The following is a 25454-nucleotide window of genomic DNA, read 5'->3' as shown; positions in this document are numbered from 1 at the left end:
TTCCTTCCCCCTAGCCCTGACCGTTTTCCCAGCTCAATTCTTCCATCCTTTTTCTTCATAGATTTTGAGTTCAAGACCTCTGGCTATGATAGAATAGTTCATTGCGTGTGTATCCTTGATCATGTTGCAGGGGACAAGCATTTATGAAGATAGGTCTGAATATAGTTGTCTTTTCGTATGTGTGGTTTTTTCATCAGTTTCTGAAGACTACTTTTTATGTAATATATAAAATATATACAATTGAAAAGATCCAGTGACTTCCAGATCCTTGTGGGGCTTTCCTTTATAGCATTTCCTGTTTCATAGCCTGCAGCTGGTGATGCCTGAGAATAGTTTTATCAACTACCTGTGCATATACTTGAAGTAATTTTTTCCAAATTTGATTAATGGAATTATGTGATAGGAGCACTGGAAAATGAAGATAGAGCATGTCCCTTGTTTCTCCATACTGACAAGCTTCTATTCAGTAGAAGAGAGAGTTCAGATAAAAGGGACAAAATCCTCTTTTAAACATTCATGTCTGCAGTTTCGTACTATATTTATAATGTGATAGGTGCGTATGGTTTTGGTTATTAAATTTTTTTCTTCTTTCCGTATCTTTTTCTGACTAATCAAATTTAAGTCTGATGTACATTTACTTTTCTTTAATCTTGTGGAACCTTACCTTGTCTTCATGAGTTCTAGGCGACAATAGCCGTTACCAGTATCTGATATTTAACACACACTAGGAAGGAAGAATAGCAGAATATCTCTAAACTTTGATATCTCTGTGTTTCCTTTGGTTTCCTTCTGTGAATTTTTAAACAGTTCCTAATTCGTTTTTTGAAATCTTACACCATTTCTATTTGCTGTGCATCCGTTGTGTGATTGTGCAGTATAAACGTAATGAATACAGCAAATAATTTAGAAAGCAAAATGACCTGATAATCAAACATGACTAATCTTAACGGAAGAAAGAGAATGCCTAGTCTCTTTTCCTCTGCTCTTTCTGGATGTGAAGAAGGTGTCTCTGGTATCTCAAGCTGATTTGTTCTCTGACTGTTATGAGTCACTTTTCGGTGTGTCATCTCTCTCCTGCTCATGCTGTTCTTTTTTATTTTAATTCAGATAACAATGCCAGTATTTGGCACCTTCTGATTTATTCTGATGCTGTTTGAAGTTAGTGAAAATCATCACCCCATTGCTTGCATGAGCACTGGATTAGGATCTGTTGTGAACCCTCTGACTCTGAATTCTCTGACTAAAAAGAAGTGACGTGGAATTTGAGAGGTTCTTAAAAATAAAGCAAGTACTCTGAAGAGACTGTGAGATGTTCTGTGACATCTGAGGACATCTGAGGCTGAGGAGGGCAGGAGGAACGTAGCAGGGCTTCTGTCCTCCTTCTCTACCTTTTGCTGGGCAAGGGATATAGTGCTGTTAAAAAAATATTGTCACTGTATAGAGAGTTGGTGTGAGAGTTAAAAACAGCTGCATCTATCTCCAAAGTTAAATACAGTCTTGAAAATGATTTGCAGACTGTGGTAGCTGATCTGTCTGATGCTACCCAGGCTACTGTAACCTCCAGGACAGTTTTAGTCACAGACTGCTAGGAAATGCAAAGTGTTGATAGTTACATTTGGAGATAAATAGCCGTGGCTGTGGATCTCTATCCAGATTTTAAAAAAAAAAAAAAGCCCTTTGGATGCGTGCCCAGAACTTGAGGTCCTCCTTGCTTGAGACATTTGAAATCACAGTGTGCCCTAAATAGAGTTTATTTGAAATGATGTGTTCTCTGGCCCATGTTGTTTGCTGTCCAGCACAGATATTCCTTATTCTCGTGTGCAAATTCATGGGATCTTTTCGTTGGTTTTTTTTTGTTGTTATTGCTTCTTGGATCAATCACTAGTTAAATCATCAGTAGTTATTTGGTGTGATACTTGTGAGCAGCACTTTTTCTTCTTCCCCATCACTGATTAATCTCTTTCCCGAGTTTTCTCTTATGTTCCAGCAGTATATTTTCAGCTGCAGGTTTTTTTATTGATGTACTGATATGGCTGATACGCAGACCTTTATTTTGCCTTCTCTATTTCCCTGTCTCCTGTAAAAACAGGAGCACTGAGAAGATAACAGGTTTTAATATACAGCAGCATTGGTGGGGATCCAGAGATTTTATTCAACCAAATGTGTTAGGACCATGGGAAGTGCTAGTATTACTCTTGGTAATATTTAAAGGGTTTTTTTTTCCCCTCAGAAAATTACAGCTACGGAAGGCAATGTAGGCTCATGAATTAGAGAGCTAATCGATACTGTCCAAAAATGTAACATGCTTCACAGAAGGATCTAATCCTCTATTTCTGCCATCTGCAAAGCAGATGAGGTACTAGTTGGAAAAATATTTTGTAGTTTCATGTAAGATATGCTTCGGTTTCCACTTTATTTAAATTCAGTGCCATTTAAGTACTCTGCTGCTGGCATCTGATTCTGCACCAACTCAGACACGGCACTGTGCTAGCCTGGAGCTGCTCCAAATTACAACACTGATTATACAACTAGAATAGTATCTACTGGTATCACAAAGGCCTGTGTCCTGGTGGAGAATGGCTGTAAGAAGTTCCATTGTTGCCCTGCTGGTAGGCCTTCTTTGTCAGAGTCCAATGCTGTCTAGCCTGGGACTGTTTGTGACAGTACAGCTTCTTTTCTTCAAGGAGATCCTTTTTCCAGCCTGTTTATTCAGCTTGAGTAGTCTGAAGTAGCCTGATCACTGCGCTGAAACATCTCTCTTGCTGTTAGTGTTGCATAAAAAAATCAGTCTCTTCTGCTTTTGCTAATTCCTCTTATTTTTCTCAGCATTCCATTGAATGATTGTTCCTGATGCACAAACAGGCATGTACTTATGAGTATTCATACCCTTTTGTTCTAAATTTTTAATATATTTGAACTCTTTATTGGTGAGGTTTGTATTTGGAGTTCAGTTATTGTACTGCAACAAAAGCTACCCACATCTGAAGTTTTTTATCTGGTATTTTGTTTATTTAAACACAGGGTTTTTTAATAACATACACAACTTGCAAGAATAGTTTTTATGCAAGTTTTTATTACCTGGATCTTTTAAAATAATTTTTAATTGTGTTGTGCTGTGTTGTGCACTTACTTGTACTACAATAGGAGCCTTGGCGATGTATTAGGATTGCACTGTTGTAGGATCTGTGCAAATATACTAAGCCTTCCAAGTAATCTAGCACTTGTGTTACTTGTTTGACTTTCAGGATCCTTATCATGGTACAGTAGTCCTAGCAACTGTGAAGGGAGATGTGCATGATATTGGCAAGAACATTGTGGGAGTCGTTCTGGGCTGCAACAACTTCAGGTAAAGAGGCTAATGTTAGGTAGCTGAGGCCACAGCTGTACAAGGCTAGCTAACTGATAGGTTAAGTTAGCTGCAGCTGTGGGCATTTCCTGGAAACTGTCATCTGTTCCCCACGTTGTGGTTGGGAATACAGATCAAACCAGCTATTACAAATGGGGAGGCTAGAGGGAGTATAGCCTCCTCCTTTAATACCTTTCTTCCTTAATAAATAGGTATAATAGTTTAACATCAACTGAAATGCAGATGAGAGCATCAGGTTTTTTGTATTTGTTTTATATTAGTTAAATGTAATAAATGTAATGCCTTAAATGTAATGTCTGAAAAAATCAGATACAACAATTGCGGTAGACAAGACTACGTGTGCATTGTGTTGGGGAAAAAGGAAGTCTTGTAAGATGTGAATGAACATTTTAGTGGGTTTTATCAAGCTTTGTTAACTATGAAGTTTTAAACCTACTGGGGTTTTGTTAATAGATGAGATTCTTATCCCATTTCTGAGCTTCAAAAGATAGAACTTCAAGAAAAGTCAACTCTTTCAGGGCCTGTGTACATGCAGCAGGGTTGGCAACAGCATTTGAATTAATGGTCATGTTTCTGTTAGAGCCCTTTGTCGAGTCTCTGTCAAATGTTGCACAAAGCTGAATGTGCTTTGGAACTCCATTTTACTGATCATTCCTCTAGTTTTGATTTTCACTTGGGGCTGTAATTTGCTCTAAAGAGCCAAAATTATCTCTTTATTTTAAAACAAAGGGTTGAAGCCAGTAGCAGTGCTGCATATATGCAATATATTCGGTTTCATTATCTCTTGAAATTCTGTCAGTGGTTTCAGACTTTCTTGAGCTTATTTAGACTTACCAAACTGAAAGCTGTGGTGTTTTCTGTCACCATGAGCATGAGTGAGGCTGAATGAAGCTAGCAGGTTGGAGTGGCTTATTTGAAACCAATCACCTTGGCAAAGGCTAGGGTTAATAGGACTAAAATGCCAGCAGGGAAAGGGCAGTGCCTCGTTTTAAAAAATGTATGCTTTAATAAGAGGAAAAAAAGAGAAACACCTTGGTGTGAATTATCTTAGAATCCCGGCATAAGAGATGATGTCCAGAAAACCTATTTGTATTGCCCAGATAACTTAAACGCCACTGCTGTTGGTTAACCCTGGTAAGCAGCTAAGCACCATACAGCCAAACTGTATTCCATTCCACGCAGCCAAACTCAGAGGAATCGGTAAAGAATAAAAGTGAGAAAAATTGTGGGTGGACATAAAAAATGTTTAATAAGTGAAGGAGAAATGCAAGAAGAAAGAGAAATCAAAATAGGCGTTGCAAAGGCAATCACTGGCCACCGCACATGGGTAGGCTGATGCCTAGCCAGTTCCTGCAGAAAAGATGGCTAACCCCCACTAAAATGCTTCCTTCCCCCTTTTTTTTTTTTATTTGATGACTGTTACATTTTATGCCATGGAATATTTCTTTGGTTAGTTTGTGTCATCTGCCCAGTTAGGGCTACTTGCAGCCTCTTGTGCACCCGCCGTTCTATTCCCTGGGGTGTTAGAGTGCGGAACAGAGAAGACCTTAATACTGGACAAACACTGTTCATCAGTAGTTAAAACTTCAGTGTGTTATCAGCATTGTTTTGCTCACAGATCTAAAACACAGCATCTTACCAGCTGCTGTGAAGAAAATGAACTCCTTCTCAACCGGACGCAGTACAACCACTTTTTTTTTTTTTAAAAAAAAGCCTTTTACACTTGAATTTTGAAATCTACTGTTTTGTCTGGAACTGATATATTGAAAATTTTGCCAAACCTGAAGGTATTTCCTATGTTAAAATTCCCAAGAGAGGTCTTAAGGCAAACAAAGTCTCAATTTTAACTTCAATTTTAGGTCAGTCATTTACAGTAAGAGCACTGTATTTGCCCTTTAGCAGAAATTTGACCTGTTTTTTAAATAATTTTGTGTCATCTCACTTGTTTTCACAGAGTTATTGATTTAGGAGTCATGACTCCATGTGATAAGATATTGAGAGCTGCTGTTGAGAACAAAGCAGGTATTTAGTACTCCTGAATTGTTCAATCTTAAATCCCACTTGCCTTTTTTATTGCTACTCATTGCATTCCTATGCTGTCTGTGATTTGGTCAGACTGTTTTCAGATAAATTGGAACTTTTGCATTGACAATGGTAATTATTTTGTATTTGGCACTTGCATGAAACCCAGCCCCAGAAACTGAAAACCTGTATGAAAAGGACAACTTCAAGAGATGTTTTAGTATTTGTTTTACTGATGGATTAATGGAGTCTTGGAAAGGTTAAATAATTCCGTGGTGGGTCTTTAATCACTAGATTTCAGCCTGCCGGATCAGGGAGTGTGAAATCAGGAATTAATTGTTCTGATAAATAATGAACTTTCTAAAAGAAGTTACAGTTGCTTTTAAGCAGTCTGTTGCATCTTGAAAAAGACGAATTGTGTAGAACATAGGTGGTGAAGTTTGAAAACATTTGCTGTTTTTAAGAGCAGAGCTTACAATTATTTTGACTTATTTCTCACCTCAGTGCTGAACTTCTGAGGTTTGAAGCTTGCTAGTCAAAAGTACTGTATATTTATTGCTGAAATGAGAGCAGTGAGTGTTCAGCTCTGAAGACTGTTTGAGAAATATCATAAATTGGGGATTTGGAAACTTCCGTTCTTGGAAAGGTTTCACTTTCTAGTTAGGTCAATCCTTGCTTCTAGACTAGCAGCTACCCTGCTTTTTATCTCACTGTTTTCTATCTGATGCATGAAGCTACTTGATGTATAAAAGAAACCTTTCTGTAATAATTTCTCTGTCTTTCTAAAGAGGATTTGCTAAAACTTTTGTGTATGTGTGTTTGTAAATTCGCAATAGATATAATTGGCCTGTCTGGTCTCATCACCCCTTCTTTGGATGAAATGATTTTTGTCGCCAAGGAAATGGAGAGATTGGCAATAAAGATTCCTTTGCTGATTGGAGGAGCAACTACTTCTAAGTAAGATAGGTTGGGAAAATGGGTAATGTGTGTGAAAATAGTGTTAACCAGGGAAAAAGAAAATTCATAGCCATTTGTCTCTCCCTTCCCTCATTTTCTCCCAGCATGCATACTGGTATGTATTTACTTAAGACTGAATGCTATTTCTTCCATCAGAAGTCCTAGAATATAGAGGTAAAGTGTAATTGCACATAACGAATAATGGACATCTTAAACATTTAATTTTTCTGAGTGTATGTATTCTGCAAGTGTATATTGTATGTGGAATTACTGTATTTCCTTGTAAAAGTTCACACGCATATGCGTACGTATACAGTTCTGTTCTTCTGAGGGGTTGAATGATTTGTTCCAGTTCACCAAAGCACTCTGAAAATGTATTTCTAGCCATTGAGGCTAGAAATGGCCATGCTGACATCAGGGAGCTATTATCTTTTAGAAACTTAATGTGTTTCCCAGGATCATTGTTCAGCGCTGTGTTGACTGGGTTGAGCTCCCAGTACTGTTCAAGCAGGCTGATAGGAGATAAATTCTAGCGGCTTCCCTTGATGTAGTTACCATGTTGCTCTTGATAGACTGAGCTTTTTTTGTTCAGAGACCTTGTTTTCTCAGATCTGCTGAAATGAAATAATACAGCTGCTATGATGTCCTGAGGACCAGTGCTGACAGCTCACTGACACCCAGCATTAATATTACCACAAGTACGGTTTTGATATGTGTAACAGCCTTGGGTCACGTGTCGCTGACCCCAGTTTATGTACAATATGCTTGAGCTGGCGACAGCTCAACAGACTGCAGAGGTCGTTTCTTGCATAACTAGAAGCTGTTAGCAGTGTTGCTTTCTTTATCAAAGCAACATGTATTGTAGCAGAGCTGTTGTATTCTGTACTTTTTGCCTTAGCAAATCATCCCGTAACTTGACAGACAGAAAAGAGTGGGATCACTACCTGTTTCTATTGGGCCTGTAGTTATAGTGCAAGGTTAATTGTATCCTGTTTATCCTTCTCCATATGATCCTCTTTTCCTACGGTTTTGATTCTGAGAACAAACATGGAGGGTTTTTTTCCTTAAAAAAAATGAAGGGAAGGTGGAAGTGAAGGCTTTATTCTAAGTGGAGGTCTTAGGAGAGCCCTTTCTTCAGATCTTTTTAGTGTTTGTACACAGAGCATTGTGGCCTAGTAACCGATGTCAAATAACCAGCATCAAACAATTTTGTAGAATTTATTTATAGAGATGAATGTAGCCAACAGCAAGACAGCACTAATTTTATCCTTGAATGTGAAAATTGTTGAAGGATATATGTATAATTTTGTATACAGTAATAATAATTTTATTCATATGAACTATATATAAATGTACACATGCATATGCCCAGACACGTAGGGTTTCTATAAAGTATATGTCAAGTAAAAGTATTCTTTACGGAAGACTGGATTGATAATCTATATTTAATTTTACTTCCATTCGTAAGTTTAGCCTCGTGTGTGCGTTCTCAGAGGTTGCGTGCCTGTCAGTAGTTGCTAATGAAGAACCATCTGCACTTTTTCTTTGTAATAAGTAGACATTGTTACTTGGAGTAAGGCGATTATAAGTACTTGGAAGGAGGGGGAAAAGCGAAGTTAGTTTGAAGTAGAAAGAGGCTGGATTTTGTCTACAGAATCTACATAATAGTGTTTTTTCATAACTTACAGTAATGATGAGGATTGCATTTTTACCGTAATTCTTTGGTAAATTTAGATGCTGCAAAATAATGGTGACAGTTTTGTTGTGGTAATGTTTCTTTTTAAAAAAGACAAAAAATAGTATGTGCTAGTTGATACAGTGCCATTGTAGGACCGTGCCCTGTTTGTGTCCTTTGTCCGTTCCTATCAAAATAGAAGATACAGTATCTTTTTCTAAGACATAGAGCTGCTGAGATCAAAAGTGCATCACCTAGAAGCAAATTAAGAAGATCCTGGGCAGCTGGTTATACAGCTGTGTTGCACAATCATCGATACCCTCCATGTCCAAGTGCCTTAAATATTTGACAGAACCTGAGGAAAAAAGAAATCTTATCTTTGCTGTGGATGATTGCTTCCTGGGGTCTGATTTAAATTAATTTAAGAAAAGGTGTTTGACCTCAGCATTCAAGAAAGCAAACAGAGCTTTGGTCTGCAAGGCCTTGGTTCCTGCACTTTCTTGCGCAGTTTGCTAGGTCTCTGAACAAGAGGAGCAGTCAGCTGCAGTTCACGTGACAGCTTAGGGCTCAGTTTAGGACTCCAACCTTCAATTTGATCAGCAATGTACTATAATATAGAAGTGATTCTTCATTATATGCTGAACTGTTTCAGTGAGGACTGGAATATGAGTAAATGCTAAATAATTGCGTGATTTGGGAGTTTATGTGAATTACTTTGACCAAGCAGATGCAAATTTGTAATATTTATTGACCACTGGCAGAATTCCTTATTCAGGTGATTATTGTTTTGAAGTAGAGCATCATAGAAATCAAATAATCATCACTGAGATATGTTAATATTAATGCTAATAGACCCAGAAACTACCATTTGGGAGGGAAAAATGTAAGACGAGCAAAAAAGATTAAAAAAAAAAAAAAATTCTTGGTAATCTTAGTTTGGAGCATTCTCACCACTGGCAGAATTCCTTATTCAGGTGATTATTGTTTTGAAGTAGAGCATCATAGAAATCAAATAATCATCACTGAGATATGTTAATATTAATGCTAATAGACCCAGAAACTACCATTTGGGAGGGAAAAATGTAAGACGAGCAAAAAAGATTAAAAAAAAAAAAAAAATTCTTGGTAATCTTAGTTTGGAGCATTCTCACTGAAATTTTGAGAGACTCAAAACTAATGAGTTGTTGACTAATGAGCTGGTAAGACAGTGGGAAGTGTGATTTGGCATATTATTTATGAAGCATTCTGATATTTGTCGAAGAAAAGTGGTATGTAGTTGTTATATGTAGCTGCTGTTATAATCTGTGTTTAATCATCATGCATAGCAGATGGATGAATTGCTTTATTTTGAAGTTCTGGTCTATGTATTAAGTCAGAACTTATTTCTCAAGCAGTTTTGTCTGTTTTTTTTGTTTTGGAGTTTTTGTTTTGTTTGTGGTTTTTTTGTTTGGTTTTGGTTGGTTTCAGTTGTGAAATGCTCACTATTTTTCTTTTTCATTGAAGAACACATACTGCTGTTAAAATTGCCCCACGATATAGCGCACCTGTAATTCATGTCCTGGATGCATCCAAGAGTGTTGTGGTTGTAAGTTCTAAATTATAGTTTCTCATCCATGCAAAAATATATGCCCTGCTTTTCTGTTGTGCCTTTCATCATTTCCTCAGAGGTTTAATGTTATGGCAGAGGCATAACAGAGACCAGCTTCTAAACTTCTCTTGCTTCAGTTATTTTTTGCTGCCACGTGGTAATCTCATTTGGCTTGTGTCAGTTATTGTCGCTGGCTACCTTTATTTAAATGTCCATTTTTCTAGTGAGGGCAGCATAATTTACTCTTGAGTCCTTGAGTGTAGCTTTGAGATGTTTTATAGTGAAGAATGATATGTCAGGCAAATGGATAGTCTTAGCAGGCAAATACCTGCTGGAAAGAAGTAGGCCAGGCCGTTGCCACAACTGATCAGTCAAAGTCTTTGAGTATTTTCCTCTCAGGTCTTTCCAGAGTCAATTTGGCTCCTCTAATATTACCTGTGTAGTAGAACAGTGCTCCCAGAAATAAACATATTGAGTATGTTTTGAGTCTAGTGTACAGATTAGTGGTAAGACTTAGTTTAGTGTTGTCAAGTGTGATTGAAGATCAGTCTGAAAAGACAAATAGCTTAGCCTGAAGTTCATACTCTGTTCTTACTATAGCATGTTACAGTGTGAACTTAGTGCTTTCTCTTTTTTCAGTGCTCTCAACTCTTGGACGAAAGTGTAAAGGATGATTTCTTTGAAGAAATATTAGAGGAATATGAAGAAATTAGACAAGAACACTATGAGTCTCTCAAGGTACAAATGTAATTGATATAGCATCTTTTCTTGGTTGAAGTGGTTGGTACTTGCCTCTTTCCTAACTCAGTTTCAGCTCCTTATGAAGACTTTCAGGTATATTTGTTTTGATTTAAAATATGCAGTAGAATTGGTGGAAAACTCCCAGAAGTACTTAGGAAATAAAATTTTCTAATGTATAAAGGAAAATTGTACGAGTCTAGCACATGCTTGGAAAAATCTTGATTGTCCTCAATGGGCTATTAGTAGTATCTAGGACATCTCCATGGAGCTGGTAGTCATGTCAGCTTAACCAACCTGCAGGAGACCAGGGCTCTCCTGGAGCAGTAGCTGGAAACAGGTTGCTACACTGGGGTGTAATGGCAGTGGTTGCTTTTTCTGGTCCTAACCCACACTGAGTATTTTACAACGTTGTGCTTTTCTGGTGCATTCATATTGTTTATGTTAGGGATCTGAGCAGTCTCAAAGTAAAGAGCTGAGGCTACTCTTTCAGGAAAGTGGAGAGGAGCAAACAATGAAATGTGGAGACAGACTGTGCGAATTAATGATAGGAGACAAATAACATGACTCTTCTGAGGCCATCCTTGTAAGTAAACACAGAAACAAGCTGAAAGTCGTCTGGCTTTTTACCTGGTCTCTTGATAAAGAAAGACAAAGCTCGAGGCCTCCTGCTGAGGACATTTGGCTCATCCAGTAAGACTGTCTTTGCACAGGGAACCAATCCACTAGGCTGAAATTAGTCAGTGCAGCACTCTCCTTTAAGCATAGCTCGATAGCGAGTTCATGGACCTTACTGAAGTTGCTATAAATTTCCTGTGCCTTTCAGAAGAGCCAGTAATTTGCCCAGAGGTGTGCTGCAGTCATTGGTTGTGCTGTCAATGCAGTCTTAAGCTCTTTGCAGGCAGTAGGAGAATACATTGCTGTACCTGTGTTTTCACGTATTTAGAAGTAATTCAGGATATTAGTTTGGGAAGAACTAGAGATCTTCTAGGCCAGTTTCATTAGAAGTACACAGGAAAAGGTAATAGTATGGTTGTGGTGTAATATTACTTTACTTGTGAACTGAGAGATGTTGGAACTGAAATTGTCTGTTGTCAGATTTGTTCTGAAGACTTTTGAGCACAACTGTGCCACCAAGTCAACAGTTAGAGTTTATCTGTCTGGAAGATGTCTGGCTTTGTGAAATGAATATTTCTGTCCATACAGGAAAGAAGATACTTGTCACTACAGGAAGCTAGAAGAAAAGGTTTCCATAATGACTGGTTATCAGGCCATAAACCAGGTCAGTTTAAATGTTATAGTTTGTTGCTGTGCCTTGCCTTTATGTATTTATTTCATATATATTTTTAATTAGATTATGCTTCATTATAATTCAGGATATAGTAGTATAACAGCTTGAGTAAACTGGTGACTAAGCAGAGATTTTTTTCTTAATAAATTCGAGCATCATGTTTGTGCTTTATACTTTTCAGAGTATATTTTTAAAAAATTAATAGTTAATAAAAAATAGGAAAAAAATCCTTAAACAATGAGTTGGCCATAGCACTATATAGGCAAACATAAGTCTAATGCCGGCTTTGCAAAATAGTGTTGGGCTAGCTCATTATATTGCAAAGCTTACTGTATTTAGGGAACACACGTTGCAATGTGGAATTTGTATCAAATTCCTTCTTACACTTTTTCCTGTTCTTCCCCCAGTTTCTGTACTGCTTTGGTTTTTTTTTTTAATTAGAAACTAGAAGTATAAAGACACAAGAAATCGTATCCTGCAGTGATGTTAACGCTTCATTGATTTCTGTCACTGAATTCACAAGGCTCAACAAGATGCTAACTTTCAGTAGCTCATCTTCATAAAGGTTGTGTTGTAAAGTGTTGAACAGCACAGACAAAACAAGTGTCAAGCTTGTGGCTATATCATAACATAGATCCATCTCACTTCTTCACTGGTTGCACATGCATCTGAACAACTGCTTGGTGGTTGCAAAAGTTCTTATAAATTACGTATTAATTTACAGAACTATTCTGCAGTGCCATAGCATGTAATGTGTCTGTATAGAAAGCGGGATTTATAAATATGAAAGGTGTAAAATACAGTGTGTATATATTGAAAAAGGTATAAAATATAAAGCACATAAACTATGTTAAGTATTCATAAGTTGTGTAGATTTTTTTGGTCTTCTGTTTTGGCCAATATTTTGGCCAATGAATTAAGTTCGGAAGTCCAACTGCTAGTGTTGATTTATATGAAAGAACAAAAGGCTGTAAGTGTTTTATTTCAACTTTATATGCCTTTTATGCTTTCTTTTATCACATTGTAACTGTAGCATATGCTATGACTTGGGATATGACAGAATTTAAAGACAATTACTTTGGAAGAGGTCATTTGCAGTGGTGGAAGCTGGTGAGCAGCAGTTATGCTGCATGTATAAGAGCAATATTAAATTATTTTAATCATGTCAGATGGTACTTCCAATTCCCACAGTTAAACCAAAATTCATCGGTATAAAAGTCTTTGAAGATTATGATCTGAAGAGTCTGGTAGAATACATTGACTGGAAGCCTTTCTTTGATGTCTGGCAACTTAGGGGAAAGTATCCCAACCGGGGTTTCCCTAAAGTCTTTAATGACCCAACTGTAGGTGAGTACTAAAGTTGCATTTAGTTCATGCAGATAATCCGAACAGACCTGCTGTGCTGCATTAAGATTCTGAATGTTTCGAAATACATAGGAGCAGCAGAAACCGAGTGTCACTGAAATAATTTGCTTAAAGCAACGCTTAGTGAACAAGTGTTGGCACGTGAGGCTGAAAAATAAACAAGGAAGAATGCTTATTTAGAATTCACCTGCCAAATCAGAGAGGTATTTTAATGACAGAAAACGACAGCAGAGCACTTAATAGATCTGTGTCCCTGTAGTGGGTGAAGATGGCAAGAGGGCTCTGTCTCCTTTTGAAACTACTAGTAGGCTTTGGAATATGTGATGAAAAATGCAAGAATGATACTGAAACCAATTTTCTGGGTCTGCTGCACTGTGATAATGTAGGTGCACACACAGGTTCTTTGCTGCTCACTTTATTCTGCATAGTCTGCCGCTACTAGAATGGTGCTCACTGAAACATTTTTGTTTTTCAAGATACGTGTTGTTACAGCTGTACAGACGTAATCAGACTGCTATCCCTGCTGTAGCTGATATTGTTTCAGTCATCACGGAATTACGTGGAAAATGAACAATCTTCAGCAATAAACACATTTAGCCAGTTGTGAAAACACACCTCTTCTAAAGGGTTCTCTTTTTTTTTTTTTGATAGGTGAAGAAGCAAAGAGAGTTTATAATGATGCTCAAAATCTACTGAGAACGTTGATTAATCAAAAGAAATTACAGGCGAGAGGTGTGATTGGCTTCTGGCCAGCTCAAAGTGTTCAAGATGATATCTATTTATATGCTGTAGAAGAGGCAGTGGGGACTTCAGAACCAATAGCAAAATTTTATGGCTTGAGGCAACAGGTACAGTGACAGAACATTTGTTCTTTTTTCCTGAATTGCAAGAATGTTACAGAAGCACCTTATTGGAATCTGTGGAGAAGATGGTGGTTATACTCTATCTGCAGACATTGCCTTGCCATTTCTTTCAGTAATAACAAAATGATGATGTTAGTGATGACCCAGGTATTTGTATTGTTGTATTTCTAGTATTTTGCATTGTAGTAGTTGTACAAAATGCTTTATAGATTTGACATCTTCAGATATGTCTGTCGTCTTTTTAGTATTAAAGATGTCCTGTAAAACTGTGCTGTATAAATTCATCACATGGATCCTGTCTGCTAAATTAGAACCTAATGAACCTTAATTCTGTAATATCCCTGGACTCTACCTTAGATGAGAAATTCCACTTGAGTGACTTAAAGGTTAAAAATGGTTGTAATTATCTGCAAAATGAAGCTCAATAGAGATAAATGTTTTTGGTAGTCTTAATTTTTATGTAAAATTCTCCATATGAAGAGGCAGTTTAGAATTAGTTAGCTGACTGCTAATTCTGATTCAGAGAATCATTTTAAGTATTCAATTACCTGTATTTGCATTTATTTTGATAGATTGAACATTTTCAGCATACTCTCCCTCTCCTTCTTCCCTACCTTCTGACTTGGCTTCTTCATAGTTCGTATATTCAGAGTCATCAAACATGGCAGAAACAAATTTAACAACTGCCTAAATTTCTGGAGTACAGTATTCCATGAGGACAGTCTGTGCCAGTGTTGCAGGACTGTACTAAGAAATACATGACTTTAAGTTTAAATGTGTTCAGTTCCCTGCAACAGATCATGTGTTGCATGGAGATGGTTCTAGTGTATCTTGACAATACATGGCAGATGTTTATATAAACTGCTCTCGCAAGAATTCAGGCAGGGCTGTTCCAGGCCTTGCCACCTAGTTAGATATTTTGATATCCCATGTGTATCAAGTTTACTACTTTTCCTGTGGGTCTTCCAAGGAGAGTATCTGATTTCATGGTGTTCTTGTAATGGTCGTTACTATTGGAATATTGTTATTTTCCTTATCTTTTTATCCTGTATATTCCCAGTTTATTCAGGCTTTTCTAAACGGTTAAGACCATGAGACTCTCTGCTGTTGTAGGTACTGTTCTTCTGGACTCTGTGTTTTAGCTGCATCTCTTTCAATCTGGTCCACGTAGTAAGTCAGCAGGGGATTCACCAGAGCAAAGTAGAAGAGACTTAATTGTCTCCTGTTTCTGAAGTGTTCCTTTCAGTGCACAGAGTTCTCTCCATGACATTGACACTATTAAGGATGTGACGTAAACTGAAAAGTTGGAAATACATTTAGTATCTTCCTTAACTGTAATCGTTACTAAAGAACCGTAAAATTGACATAGATTTCACCTGTGTGGGAAAAGGATATTTCTTCAGTTTTGTGCTACTTTCTGCAACCTAGCAGGTTATAGAAACTAGGGAAACAGCTGACCACTTCCCTGCATTTTTCAGGGGTGGGGGTGTCCTGTTCAGTTTTTACACCACAGTTGGGAGTGGGTGGAAAGCATTGTTAAAATATTGTCATAGAAAAAGAAAACGTGGAGAGGAATCTTCAGCTAAGTGATAGCCATGAAATAACTTTCATCTCTCTGTAAGCCAGGTAGGTTTACAAGAGCTGTGCCGCTTTTTAAATAGCAGTCATGTTCCCACAGTGAATATCCTGATGTGATCCTCAACTGTAAAACTTCATGTTAGGTGCTATGGCCTACATTCAGTCACCCCTTTCTATTGCCTTTTTTCCATTTTGGAAAAGGATCCAGTGAGAAATATTTCCTATTTGTGTAAACTCACTTGAACTTTGCTCAGGATTCAACTTTGCTGTAGTGATAGATGAGCATTGGTTATATTTGCATGTGGCTAGTGAAAACCTTCATCTGGGTCACCTTTTTGTCTGGATGACTGAGCACACGGTTTGTAGCATAAGAAACTAGAGTGTTCATACGTTCTCACAGCCATTGTAAAATGGGAGTTGCTGAAGAATTTTGCAGTTCACATAACTGGTATGCGAACTATCAACAACCAGTTTTGCTAACAAATGTAGAATCTGTGAGTACTAGAGATGGAAGATTCCTCCTCTTACCCAGTGGCTGGCACAAGAATATTCCTTATTTTGTAATAATTTGCCTGCAGAATAAGCTGTTAAATCTTCCTAGCTGTAAAAAGAAGCAAAACGTCTCTGTGTGTGTTCAGCACAGCATCTCTCTTCTTTGACATTTTGTTCTTCAGTGATCCAGACACCTTCAGAGTAAGAGAGGTGTTTTTCTTCTAATTTGAATACACAAAAGCTGTCCTATCATGGTGCAAAGACTAGTTTGGCATTTGTCAGAAATGCCTTAAGCCTTTTAGTCTTAAATATGCTGTTCTTTAGATTAACAGTGGACTGATATATTTTTAAAATGTTCTGATACATTGCGTTGATTTTGTTGCTTTAGGCTGAAAAGGACTCTGCCTGCACAGATCCGTATTACTGCCTCTCTGACTTCATAGCACCGCTGGATTCTGGCATTTGTGACTACTTAGGCCTGTTTGCTGTGGCCTGCTTCGGTGTAGATGAATTATGCAAGGAATTTAGGAAACAGGATGATGAATACAGCATCATAATGGTAAAGGCTCTTGGCGATCGATTGGCAGAGGTATGAGGTTTTATCACGTGTTTCCTTGCAAATTTTCTGTGTACTAGATTTTCTTGACAGGTTGCTGTTTCAAGTTTTAGCATGAACTTAGACTGTAATGTATGCTGTGTTAACTCTGTACTGGTTCTACTGAAATTGTCTTTTGAGCCAGAGGGGTCGCTACTGTCATATCTTCCAGCTGCAAAAGCATCTTTGAACTCTGTAAGGGTTTTGATGATTGATAGAAATTAGTAGATTTTAAAACAAGACTGTTTAAAAAGAACTATCTTTAAATCTTGTTTTATCTACATGAGAAGATGTGTTTGGACTCAGTTGTGACCCGCTGATTATATTAATGAATTGCAGGCACGCCATTTGCTTTTACTGGTGACCATGCAGATGTATCCAGGGTACAAGTCCTTTGACTTAACATGTCTTAGGCTTTGACAGAGATGCTCTTAAAGCTCTAACTGAAGAGGTTTAGAAAATGGTATCCCTTTCCTCCTACTCCTCTATCCCCATCTGCCTGCCCCCACGCTTACGCTGAAGTAACCATGTTAACACAAATGGGCTTAGCTCTAGTTGTGTCTTCTGAGCTATGACAGAGTTTCAGATATTATTATTAGATGCCATCTAAAGATATTTACTGAAGTGGAAATTTCTCCTGAAGGCAACCATTGCTGGCATAATAGTGTAAACTGCAGAAGAAGTTAAGAAAAGCTGTTGCCCGCTTCCAGGTGTAAGAAAGATTCTGTGCTAAAAAGAGCAGTTACACTTATATCTGATACCAGTGTGGTTCCAAGAATGATGTGGTCTTCCATGGTTAAACCTGAACAAGACATGCCAATAGTCAAGACCTAATGACTTCAGTGCTGTAATGATGTATTTCTACCATAATCCCTCTTTTCCAGTTACCTGTCCACATCTTTACCTCTTTGAGTCTGTAGGATTTTAAAGCAGGACAACCAAAACCCCACTGTCTACCAATAAGAGGAAAAAATAAAATGCTTGAATTAGCAAAATAAATACTGTATGTAAAAATTAATGCTATCAAATATATCACCTATGATAACAACTCCTTTAAAACAACAAAATGGGAATGGGGAGAGTATATTTATCACCGTTTCCCTTTATCAAGTAGCTATTGCATCAGTCTACACAAACAGAAAAAAACCCAAACCTTTTTGTTCTGTTCCAAGGCATTTGCTGAGGAGCTTCATGAAAGGGTTCGAAGGGACTTCTGGGCTTACTGTAGTACTGAGCAGCTAGATCTCTCTGACCTACGCAAGATTAAATATGAGGGAATTCGCCCTGCCCCTGGATATCCAAGCCAGCCTGACCATACAGAAAAACTCACCATGTGGAAACTTGCAAACATTGAGGAAACAACAGGTACCTTTGTCTGCTTTACTAAGATTCTTAAACTGGTTTTACTCAAGTGAAAGATGGCAAAAAACCAGCAAACTGGGTGGTGTAGAGCTACATGAAAAAAAACCGATCTGAAGTGGTTCTGGAAATTGCTGTCTTCTTTTCATTGCCATTTTTAATTTGCCTCGTTCGAGGAAGAATTTGTAAAACACTGCCAGTACGTTGAAGGAGTTATGTCCCTAGTTAGCAGATTGCATGCAAACAGGGTTCTGCTGCACAGAGAGAAATTCTGGCATCCTTACAGCTGCAAGAAAACATTCCAGACATAAACGGGAAACAAGCCAATTCAGCAGTGTATTTCCTGGTCTACAGAAACCTTGAGACGGTAACTTTAAAAAAAGAATGAGTTCTATTTGTTGTTCTCTGATATTTTACATGTCAGACATTTGACTGCTACTTCCACGATTCCAAAAATACCTTCCTGTGTTTCAAAACCTCTAGTTAGCCATTTCATTTGCCAAAATTTCAAAATTTGCCAAATTCCTTTGCCAAGCTTTTTCCTTTAAACTATACAGTTACTCTACTAGTACTGTAATGAAAGTCTGCAATATCTTTAAAGCAATGTGTATTTTTTTAACAGTTAACAAGTGAAAAATATCTTTGGTTTTACTCAAAGCTTATTGTTTTTTGAGTTTGCTTGAAGCTGCCTAACAAAACAGGTTCTGAATTTATGCCTATTATCAGTTCAGAGAATAGAATTTTCATTTTCTTTTCCAGGAATTGGTTTAACTGAATCACTGGCAATGATACCTGCTTCTGCAGTTTCTGGCCTCTACTTTTCCAGTCCCAAATCCAAATATTTTGCTGTTGGCAAGATATGTAAAGATCAGGTAACTTGTACTGGCCATTGTGGTAGTGTTACAGCATTCAAAAACAGCTTGACAGCAGATCTTCCAAAAATTCTGTAAAGCTGGATTTTCAAAATTTTCATCATGTTTTGTGGTTCCTTTGCAGGCTGAAGATTATGCACGGAGAAAAAATTTGCCTGTGGCAGAGGTGGAGAAATGGCTGGGACCCATTTTGGGATATGATACTGAATAAATGTGACACCTGTGAGCGAACATTTTCCTTTGATCTATTCACCAGAAGAAATAAGAATATCCTTCCCACTGAAAACAGCTTGCTTTCTTCCATCCATCGCAATAGCTTGTCCGATTGTTCTTAATTTTTTATCAAGGACCTTAATATTTGAAACCTGTCCTGTGTTCTTGGCTTGGGACCACAAATGCATTGCAGATCTCTTAGTCATAGCAATATACTTCTATTTATTTTCATTTCTTGTGCATGTATTCTAGCTGAGCAGCTGGATGTAGGGTGAGATGTGGAAGCTGCAAAGCTCTCCTGTCCCCAGGAAGGCTGTGAAATCAGGGGCAAGAATTTCTATCCCATTGGCTGTAGGACAGAGTTTGACTTACGTTAAACATTTTTAATGTGTTTTGGCAATCTGTGTGCAGAAATACAATGTGATTTTTCTGTAAAGTCAGCAAAGCTTTCATACTGAGTGACCAAAAACAAGTGAAGTACAACAGATTTCCTTTTTTTAAACTGTGCTCCATGTTTAGGTCTTGTGATTGGGAACATATGTTGTTCTCTCTAGAATGATACCAGGTTTTTATTTGCTTTGTATAATGATTGGAGTTATCAAAATAATGCAGTGTGCTGGAGCTGTATCAGATATGCTGTATTATGACAGAACATGAAATAGGATGACTGAGCCCATGGAGTTGTCCACCTATGCTTTCTCTTCCTTTCAGCAAGTCACAATCTGTTTCTACTCTGTATAAAGGATAATGGTACTTTCTACCTTACAGTTATGTTGTAAGGCTTAGTTCATATTTAAACAATCTTTTTATGTGAAAAATATGAGAAGCACAATTGTTACTATAGGCAGATAGAAAGATTGAAGCTGCCTTCGGTGTTTTACAAACTCTTGACATTTCCTGGTACCTGGGTTTTAAAAGCAATACTATCACAAGTAGCAGTTAATACCATAGGCATTTTCTTCAGATTTAACTTCGAGTGAGCTAATTGTTCATAGCTTTTAATAATCTCTGAAAAGTGCCTTTGGTATTACTTAAATGCTAATTTAGTAAAATATTATGACAGAAACCCCTCGTTTTTCTGGTCTCTAATTGTAAAGAAAAGACCAGTATTATAAAGAGAATATTCTTTTAAATAGTTTATCTGTAATCTGTTAATAGCTTTATAATTTTTGTAATGTCTTCATCTGACTTTATGCTAAAAGAATCATATCAACAGTTTAATACAGGTTAAGCTGACAATGGTATTATCCTATTAGAACCCTTTAAATGACAACAATAAAATAAGTGCAATAGTCTGAACAGATAATGTCAACATTAATGTGCATGTTGTACCGTGAATCTGAAATTATAAAGGCTGCTATGGAGTTTTTAAAGTAGTCAAGTAAGCATGTTCTTAACTGAATGTTTTAGAATGTCTCGTCCTTTAATAACTTACAAAAATAATTTCAAATGGATCCCCTCCCTGCCCCCCTCCCCCATCCATATCAAGGCACTTGAGATGTCCTTGTTGATCAGCTGATCCTTTTTTGCTGGAATGATTCCTCAGTAGAACAGACCTTTAGATTGCCAAAAATACAGTAAAAAATTCTTAGCATAAAGGAAAACTTGTTCCTGAAATGTGTAACCTGTAAAAATTGAAATCTTCTTTGCTTTCTTTTTGGTACTTGCACTTTTGCAATTCAGTTTAATGCCTGGAATATCTCCTCTCGACCACTTTTCTGTATTCTTATATTTGGAAGCAGAGTGCCTTATTAATTTGAGATTTGGATTGTGTGAATGAGGTCAAAGTTTGACTTGTACAGCTTGGTTTATTTATTTATATATTTATTTTCCTGAAATCAGTAGCACATAGTTCAGCGAGCACAGCTTCAGCAGAATCAGACTGACAGAGCAGTAGGTGCACCGCTGTATAACAGCGGTGGTGCTGCCTTGTGTACAAGCAAAGGGTCGCAAACAGTGTGCGACAACATGGCATCATACGCTGAGAAAATTGTGAGAAACCGTTTGGAAGAATTATTCATTGTTATTATGCACGTGTTCTAACCATGGACAATCTCTTTAAAAGTTTGTTACTTAAATTGCCAGTTGGCACTTTGTCTATGACAAGTCTTCATTCTTCTCTCCCAAACAAAGTTAAATTGTGAAGGCAAAGGGTCTTGTAGTTGTGCCAGGTAAAATATTACTTCCATGAAACTATATAGAAAAGCCATGGTAAGAATATAGCTCTTTAAAGTAATGAAATGGAGAGGATACTGCCCAGGAAAGACTGACAATTTTAGAATTCATGAAAGATTTTTTACAGTGTTTTTCTAAGTAGTACTAACAGATGTAAGAGATGATGAAAAATGAAGAGAGGTCTGTAAACAATACTGTTCTAATTCTTCAGAATAATTTGCTTCCTGTGGCCTCGATTATTATAGCCTTGTCATGGCAAAGCCTGCTCAGGCCCTCTACAGAGTCATTTCATTTGATTGTCAGGCTTCTGTAGGTGCCAGTTTTCAAATGAAGAAAAATGAACAAAAACGAAACATGTTTATCCTGCTTTTACACATCATTTGTATACTGTGCAGCCAAAGACAACTGAAAAACCAATGCAGGGAGCCCCCATGTTTGTTCTATTAATAGCACCATGGCTGACTAGCCTGAGATTTTTTGATCATGCCACATGCCTGATATAAATAGCTGTGCAAAGTAGAACTCAGCTGAGATTACCAAACTTGGTGTTTGGGGTTCAGTTTGAACCAAGATGGCAAAAGCAAGCTGGTAGTTATCCGTGCTGGCCTGCAGCTGCCACGGCGACTTGGGAAATGAAAAGCCCTGTTTTCTGTCTCACTGCCGCAGCACCAGCGTGGCCTGCACCTGAAGCTCCTGATGAGGCTAACAGGGAGCGTTCTCATGCCGGGGTGGTCTCTGCCATTCCTTCCTACAAGAAAGAGCATGAAAGAAGTGGAGGGAGTGTGGAAAGTCAGGCCTACCCAATTTTAGTTCTTAGCTCATGGTCTTTTCTACCCCATCTCCCTGTCGAATCAGCCTCCTTTTCCCTCCAGCAGTCTCCCTTACCTGCACGTCAGGGTCCTCTGTAGGTTCTGCCAAAGCGGATTTGTAGAAGGTTTTAAATAAATCCCTTTTAAAATCTGAACCAATTTGCAGTTCCAGGAAGAGGAATTTTTGCCTGGCATGTGCTGGACAATATTAGTAACAAATGGTGCTAATAGCTCTGCCTGTGGGAGCCTTATGCTATGTACCTTAGTCATTTGTAACAGCTAAGGAGAAGGCCATGAGGTGTGTTAAACCATCCTCTATGTCTTAACTGCATTGGGGTTGTTTTCATCTAGATAGCCAAATGAAAAATGTTTGTTAATTTCATCCTTTGTCAGTGTACCGTTAAGCCCACAATTAATAAATTACTGTTAATAAAACTATATAAAACCAATGTCATTTTCAACTGAAGTATTTTAATGGTATGAATTGTTAAGATGAAGTAGAGAATTTATCTGTGCCTTGCTGTAACAAATTCTTTGGGTAGTTGACTTAATGATGGTAAAAAATTTATTTACCAACTCAGGTTACAAAGCACTGATAATTTGATTTAAAAGGCTTTACTTCTGCTGCCTAGACAGAGCTGATAAAATTATTTAGTTAGGAGACAAGAAAGTTTCCTGCACTCCTTGGAGAAATTTCTAGGGATGTGGGATTACTTACATGTAACAAAAGAAGCTACAGTGGCGTGGGATGCACAGAAGGTAACAATTTCAGAGGAACAGGCAGCTTTTTAGAAAGAACCAGAAAGATTAAGAGTTATGGCAAACGTGTCTCTTGAAAAATCAGTAATTCTCAGTATTAGAATGAAGGCTGTATCCTCTACCTTATATATGCCGTCACAATATGAGAAACACAGTTTGAGAACAATTTTTAAGGAGCTTTCATTAATCTAATGCATGCGTGGGATTAATGAGTGAGATTTGCATGTTTGAGTGAGAGGAGGAGGAGGAAATAATAGTTAGGTTGTGGATTTGTTCTAGGGTTAAGTAACAAGCTGTTGAAAAAAGGGAAAGCCCACCACCACCTCTTGGGAGCTGATGGAATCATTACTTAGATGAAAGCATTTGACTGTATTTTCAGTCAACACTCTTGTTCCTTCACTGTGGCAGAATATTGTGATACATGAAAATAAAACATCCTGCTTTTTCTAGGACTTTCAAAGATGTTAAAACTCTGCATCAGCTCTGTATCTGCACATAGATGTTAGTGCAATTTTGACCTGATAATTACTTCAGTCTAGCAGATTAAAAAACTCTGAGCATGTAGATTAACAGTTTTACTATTTTCTTTCCGTACTCAAGATGTTTAAAAGATTTTTTTTTTTTTAGTGTGTGGGAGTGCAGCTTCCATTGGATGTTTTGTTCTTACTTTACTTTTTCACATACATTTCCATATACTTGGTCTGTACTCTTTTCCCCTCTTCCTGCTCCACGATACAGGTGAGGAGATGTAAGAGTTCTCTGATGGCCTGGGAGTGCCACATGTTGGTTTTTTGTTTTCAATAGAAAAAATTTTTGGTTTTGGTTGTATTTCAGCAGGGTTCTTGCCAAATCGCCTCTTCACAGGAAATGGACAACTTTATTCCTTTAAATCTGGCCATCAGCCGGAAATCTAGGTTGAGGTTCAGAAGCAAATAAGAGGTCTAAAAAAGTGTCAGTTCTCTGTGGTTGGTGGACTCCTTCTGCGCTTCTGTTCCTGTTATGACCTTGTGAGAACAAATACGTACATACCTTTCTGTAGATTAGGGCAGCAGTGGAACAGGAAATGAGATAAAAAATGACACTGTACAGCCAAAAGACTTGCTTAGCAAACTGTTCTTTAGAGGCGCATTAGTACCGCGTGTGCTCTAGCTGGTGTTGCTGATCAGGATGTGTTTCCAAATGCTGTCTAAATCTTGTCTGTATTCAGCTGCTTTTATTTCAGGAAATCGCTACTTGTGAGATCTCATGCTTTGCTAAATACTGCGCGGGGTCCTCTTCACTTAATCAGACATTTGTAATGAATGACTGTGCAGGGGCTACCTGCGGTTTTGTTTTTGGCTTTCGTAAACCTTTCTGTAACCAGATGGATGGCTTTCTTCTGAATACTATTATTGAGCAAATAAGTACATTGTTTCTCTAAGTTCACAAGATCAGATTTTGTTATCAGCACCTGATCTAACAAGTTTACTCATGCGTCAAGGGTTTGCAGGCCGATCTCGGAGGTCAAGAAGTTAAAAACATGACCATGTTTATTCACTTTTATTTGGGAAATTAATGTAAGCACTCTAGTTTTTTTACATTTACTTTCTTCCAAATACTGTTACTCACATCTCAGAGCAGCTGAAGGAATAGAAGTTTTGATTCAGTTGTTACAATACCATCTGTACATTTATGGTGAGAAGCACTAAAGCAAGAGATTCAAAACTTAATATGATGTAAAAGTGTACAAGGTACTTACTGAAAATCATCTCTTCAGATAAACATCAGGTGAAGATGCTGTAAGATAGAGGAGTCAGCAGTTGGCTACAGTTGAGTGAAGATTTTAGACTTTCAGATGCTGGATCGTCAGCATTTCATGCCTTCTTAGGCATTATACTGCATGCTTTGCCGCCTCATTGTGTGTCATTTTCTCCCATAGCTGAATCCTACCGCTGCATCCAAATTCCTGGTTATTCAAGAAGTACTTGACATGGATTTTGTTGAAGGTTTTGATGTTTGCTTCCAGGATTATTTTTCTAAAAGAGTTTGAAGCACCAAACTGCTCATGAACATTTCAAGTTCTTGAACTGTAAAATACTTTTTTTTCCTAAAAAAATCTCCAGGTACTGATGCATTTTTTTTTTTTAACCATTCAGTGAACCAAATTAAATAGCCTGCATTTCCTCACAGCTCCAAGTATGTTGGAGAAGGGAGTGAAGAGTGAAAGCAGTTTTTATGGTACTCTCTTATTCTCAGTTTTTGATTGGCGTATTTGTCTGCTGTCTGAGTCATTGCTTAGGAGCTGAATTGAGTTGGAACACCTCTTAGCAGGTGTTCTAGTGTCTGCTCCAGCTGCTCTTAAAGTCTATGGAAAAACTGCTGCTTACCTGAAACACAACTTTGGTCAGTCCTAATGCAATAATCTGGAAAGAAAATTCAGTGTTAAAAGTGCTGTCAAAAACAATTGAGGTCTCATAGGATGTGCTGTTGAGCCTCCTTCAGTGGCTTAGCTTCATGGAGATTGACAGCTGGGAGTATCAAAGTAATTTTCTCCCTCATTCTGAAACTTTACCTGACTGAAAAGTGATACCCTATCAAACCAGGAACAGATGAACTTGCCAGCTGTGGGTCCAGGGTGGTCAGTTGTTACCATCCATCTCAGGGACGTTTGAGGGAGGTTGCTGAACAGACCCAGCAGCACAGGTATTGATTCTGTTTGGCAGTCTGAATGATGGAAGGAGTAATAATGCCTTGGTT

At 37.8% G+C, this 25454-nt stretch overlaps 1 protein-coding gene across 1 annotated transcript in view; it reads left to right on the top strand.

Annotated features, from left to right (window-relative positions):
* Nucleotides 1–19018, top strand: part of MTR (5-methyltetrahydrofolate-homocysteine methyltransferase) — a 30184-nt gene extending 11166 nt beyond the window's left edge. Inside the window, exons 11-22 of the mRNA XM_010142305.1 lie at nucleotides 3246–3346; nucleotides 5322–5389; nucleotides 6226–6346; nucleotides 9525–9606; nucleotides 10249–10347; nucleotides 11554–11629; nucleotides 12830–12985; nucleotides 13655–13851; nucleotides 16325–16525; nucleotides 17704–17896; nucleotides 18650–18762; nucleotides 18887–19018. Of these exons, the coding sequence (XP_010140607.1) occupies nucleotides 3246–3346; nucleotides 5322–5389; nucleotides 6226–6346; nucleotides 9525–9606; nucleotides 10249–10347; nucleotides 11554–11629; nucleotides 12830–12985; nucleotides 13655–13851; nucleotides 16325–16525; nucleotides 17704–17896; nucleotides 18650–18762; nucleotides 18887–18973 (1494 nt within the window). The 3' untranslated portion in view covers nucleotides 18974–19018. The remainder of the gene's footprint in view (nucleotides 1–3245; nucleotides 3347–5321; nucleotides 5390–6225; nucleotides 6347–9524; nucleotides 9607–10248; nucleotides 10348–11553; nucleotides 11630–12829; nucleotides 12986–13654; nucleotides 13852–16324; nucleotides 16526–17703; nucleotides 17897–18649; nucleotides 18763–18886) is intronic.
* Nucleotides 19019–25454: the final 6436 nt, after the last annotated feature.

The sequence above is a fragment of the Buceros rhinoceros genome, unplaced genomic scaffold, assembly GCF_000710305.1.
Source record: "Buceros rhinoceros silvestris isolate BGI_N320 unplaced genomic scaffold, ASM71030v1 scaffold6928, whole genome shotgun sequence".
Taxonomy (NCBI): Eukaryota; Metazoa; Chordata; class Aves; order Bucerotiformes; family Bucerotidae; genus Buceros; species Buceros rhinoceros.
Note: the sequence above shows the minus strand (reverse complement) of the source record. Positions and strands in the feature narration are given on the sequence as shown.